At 40.3% G+C, this 4547-nt stretch overlaps 1 protein-coding gene across 1 annotated transcript; it reads left to right on the forward strand.

Moving 5' to 3' along the window:
* Nucleotides 1-2979: 2979 nt before the first annotated feature.
* LOC110700202 lies at nucleotides 2980-4547 on the forward strand. Its single transcript, XM_021877709.1, has 3 exons — nucleotides 2980-3168; nucleotides 3480-4265; nucleotides 4353-4547. Exons 1-3 carry the CDS (start codon nucleotides 2980-2982, stop codon nucleotides 4545-4547), a joined length of 1170 nt encoding a protein of 389 aa, XP_021733401.1.

Raw genomic sequence — 4547 nt, forward strand, 5'->3', positions numbered from 1 at the left:
TTGATGAGTCGTCGGAGTTTTACGAACAAAGACGTCGAATATCGAGCTTAGAGCATCGAGATCGAGCGTCGCAAGTCGGGTCGAGTTTGGAATTCGACGAGACATGAAATCAATCAAGTTACAAGTACGAGCCTAGCCGTAGCCTCGCATTGGCCTAGCCATGTGAGTGCTAGTCTAGGAAAGACCCATCGCAAGTATAGCATGCTAGGCGTGCTAGGCTCATGCATGCTAGCTAGCCACCGCAAGCATCACAACCTTGCATGTGTGCTAGCACGCCATGCGCCCAAGCATCGCAAGGCTAGGCCTTACTTGCATGCTAAGCGCTGGCGCAAGGCATGGGCTAGCATTGCTCGCCTAGCCATCGCAGCCACGCACCATCGCATAGCAGCATGCTAGGAGTGCTATGCTATGCGTGGTACTACGCGCTGGCAGCCTTGCTAGCGTGCTAGGCAATAGCAGCGTCCAGCCATCGCAGCCACGCACCGAGCATTGCATAGCAGCGTGCTTAGCATGATAGGTTGTGCGTGGTGCTAGGCAGTGGCGCGCACCCAGCAGCCACCCTCTCGCAAGCACGCAGCATCGCAGGGCTGGGCCTTGCTAGAAATGTGCACTGTGCGTGTGAGAGCTAGGCTGGGCATCTTGCGAGGATAGCAGTGGCTTGCACTAGCAGCCTTGCTAGGCAGCACCCAGCACATGCCATGCCACAGCAGCAGCTCGCATGGTGTGCGTAGCTTGCTAGCTGTGCACATGCGAGTGCTAGCTGGCTTGCTAGCACAGCCAAGGCGCCAGGCGCCAGCAAGGCTGCCTTGGCAGCTAAGGCTAGCTGGCAGCAAGCTGTTCCGGCCAGTTCACGGTTTTTGAGTAAGGACCAAAGCTTGGTCTTTGCCTTGGGGAGCAAGGTGGGTTGGTCCCCTCCCTTGGTGTTCCTCACCTTCTCCCTCTCCTCCTCTTGCCACTTGTAACTTATTGATTGCATTGCAATTTTATTTTGTTTTTTATTAAAATAAAATAGGGAAAATTGCAAATCTCCCACATTGATTGAGAATGGGAATTCAAGGTCATTTCCCTATAAATACCAAGGTTTTGGGATTTGGGAAGAACACTTGATTGGAACTAAAAAGGCATCTCCTTAGAAAAGTGAGAAAACCTTAAGTTCGTAAAACTCTAGTTTTTATTGGTCGGGTCCCGACTAACCTTCGGGACTTGGATTGTTCGGGCCGGATTCGTGGGTACGAGCCGTCGGAGACCTTGCATTTGTGGGGTTCAAGTAAGAGCTCGGGATTCGAGCGAAGCACGCGACTAGGGTAAGAATGTCTTTTCTTTCTCTCTCTTAATTGTTGTTTAATTAGTGATTGCATGCTTAGTTGCTTTAATTAGTGTGCGGGTCTTGGGTGGGTTTCCCTTCCGCGTAGGGTCGGACTCTACGAAACCCAACAAAATATACATATATTAAATTATGACAAATTCTCTACGTGAAATTTCTCCTTCCGTTTTGTCCTATTGTACACCATATGTTTCTTAACCCCCAAAATACCCATATCACTCTCAATCACCCACTTTCAAGTGCCTTTTTTTCTTAGGTCTTTCTCTACCTCTTGAGAGTCGAGATCCCATCACTTTGCAACTCTTCATTTCTTCAAGCCTCCTTATCGAAGTTTCACTTGGTCTTCGTTTTAAATGGTCAAACCACCTTAAATCCGGTGTTTCTCTCTCATTTTGCATTCAATAAACGTCACCCCTATTTTTTTTTCCTAATTAGATCATTCCTCAACCGATCAATCCAAGGCCAATAGAGAGCTCCAGGTAGATAAAACACTAATTTATTACTCACCCCATGTTTTTTTTTAAATATTACACTTTGACCGGCACATAGTTTTAGGCAATTTAATTGTCTTAACTAAAATAAGAGATAAGTGATGCAATAATTGGAGTATTAAAAATTTTAAAAAAATATAGTGGAGTTAATATTTTATTGAAAAGTAATATGAGAGAATTTTTTTAAAAAAATAAAATAAAAATAATAGTGGGTTTGAATATAGACCATGAGATGAGAAAAATATAATATTAAAAGTAGCTTTTTGTCAAAAAAAAAAAAGTATAACACTTAAAAAACACAATTGAATAAGTGTAACACTTAAAAAAAATAAATAAATAAATAAAATAAATAAATAAAAATAAAAGAGGGAGTATGATAGATAGTAAGAAACTACAATTTTTCGACTTCTAAATTTCAAAAGAAACTAATACATTCCAAAAGTTTTTACTGTTGCTTAATTAATGTACTACCTCCGTTAAATATTTTGTGCAACTTTGGAGGGGTTGCGGTTACCAAGGCAAAACTTAAGGGGCAAAGATTAGGGAAAGTTTTGTAAAGCAATTAAAGGAAGAGAAGAGAGAGAGTAGGACCCGCCCACTTGCAAATTGGTGGGAAAATCTGCTACTTTAAGGAGGGACTTGTTTTCCCTCCCAATTTTCACCAAAAATTCGAATTGGTTGAATTTTTGGGTGGGTTTTCATTTCCCTCCTTCTTTATAAAAATAAAAAATAAAAAATAAAAAAATAACAACATACATTCAAATTTTTGGCTTGCATTTAAACCAAGCATTCATCATTTATGAGGCTTATTAATACCAGCCCCCAAATACCACAAGCATTCAATGTTTCACCAATAATTACATAACAGAATTATTCCAAAAGATGAAATGTTTACCCAAAAGTTAGCACTAACTACCCATGATTAGCCCATATTTACCCAAAAAATTCTCCTAAACTAAAATTAGTGTTGCACATCTTCAATCTTCATCATCTTCATCACCTAGCAACCTACATTAGCTATATATTCACCTATGGCAGCTTCATCTCCCCAAAAAACAAGCAACAGCCAGCCCTATATCATCACCTAAACTGAGGAAAAAAAATTCAGACACAAGGCGGATGCTCTGTTCTTTGATGTTGATCAAATGCTAACAGAGGAACACAATGGCAGAAATCTACTATGATGAACAAGAAGAAATGCAAGATGAAGATTTAAAGGCATATGAAACAGAAAATGAAAACATGCAAGAAGAAGAAGAAGAAGAAGAAGAAGAAAATGGGCAGCAAGGCACACAAGATGTTCACATTGCACATGAAAAGGATGAAGACCATGACATGCAAGCATTCAATGAAGTTGGCACTCAACAAACTCAACGGAAGCACTCACTTTGCACACAAAAAAAAAAAAAAAAAAAAAAAAGGAAATTGTTGATGCAATGTTGGTGAAAATGCAAGATGGGAACTTACCAAAGGGTCACAAGAAGATTTTACCAATTCAATTCAGTGTTCACAAATCAACAATCACTAGAATATTCACTGACATTAAAAAAAATTAAGGCACAGGGGAATTTGATTGATGTCAGGACTAAGAAGTATGGTAAAACAGGTCCAAAGCCAAGGGAATTTTCAGATGAGTTCCTACAGTCAGTCCCTCTACATCTAAGGCAGACAGAAAAAGTTATGCAGCTGCCTTGAAGATTTCTCATGTCACTCTTCATAATTTGAAGAAAAAGGGAAGGCTGAGAATACACACAAGTAGTAACAAGCCAGCATTGACATCAGACCACAAGGTAGCTAGAATGAAATGGGTTCTGTCACATATAAACTCAGTCACCGTAAATGAGGACCCCACTTTTGTTGACATGAACCATGTCATACACATTGATGAGAAATGGTTCTATCTTAATCCTGATAAGAGGAGATTTTATCTCCTCCCTAAAGAGGAAGATCTCTACAGGGAACAACAGTCAAGAAGATTCAAGCTAAAGGAAATGTTCATGGAAATCATTGGGAAGCCATTGTATGACACAAAAGGGGAACTACTCCATGATGGGAAGTATGGCATATTCCCATTCACAATCAAAGAGAGAGCTAAGAAATCAAGAAAAAATAGAGCAGCGGGCACATTAGTTACAAAGGCACTCCAAAATGTCAACAGAGAGGTTATTAGGGAGATGTTACTCACTAAGGTCATACCAGCAATTGTGTCTAAATGGCCTGAAAGTCTGCCCAAAAATGTTGTTATTCAATGGGACAATGCAAGGCCTCACCAAGTTCCCAGAGATGAGGAGTTCATTGCAGCAACAACAGCAAATGGGTTCAACATTCAAATTGTATTCCAACCAACACAGTCACTTGATTTGAATGTGTTGGATCTAGGCTTATTTAGGTCAATTCAGTCTTTGCAATATCAATCTTTTCCTAGCAACCTAGATGAGATAGTTGAGAAAGTCATTGAGTCTTATGACACATTCAAACCTCAAGTCAACAAGTACATATGAGTGACTTTGCAAAGATGTATGATAAAAATTCTCAAGGCACAAGGTGGGAACAAGTACAAAATACCCCACATGAACAAAAAGAAACTTGAAAATTTTGGCATTATGCTAGATCAAGTTGAGTTGAAGAAGGAAGTTGTGATGGAGGCTGTGGAGTACCTAAACACCATGTTTAGGCCAACAACTCAAGGCAATCAAGATGCAGAAGAAGATATGGAGGTAGATGCAGACTAG

This window comes from Chenopodium quinoa, unplaced genomic scaffold (genome assembly GCF_001683475.1).
Source record: "Chenopodium quinoa cultivar QQ74 unplaced genomic scaffold, ASM168347v1, whole genome shotgun sequence".
Classification (NCBI taxonomy): Eukaryota; Viridiplantae; Streptophyta; class Magnoliopsida; order Caryophyllales; family Amaranthaceae; genus Chenopodium; species Chenopodium quinoa.

Bases quoted from the DNA above. Each gene is read 5' to 3' on its own strand.
- LOC110700202 (XM_021877709.1), top strand. From the start codon at position 2,980: ATGGCAGAAATCTACTATGATGAACAAGAAGAAATGCAAGATGAAGAT. The intron at 3,169-3,479 runs GTTGGCACTCAA...TCTACATCTAAG, and splicing joins ACATGCAAGCATTCAATGAA to GCAGACAGAAAAAGTTATGC. The intron at 4,266-4,352 runs GTCATTGAGTCT...AAAATTCTCAAG, and splicing joins TAGATGAGATAGTTGAGAAA to GCACAAGGTGGGAACAAGTA.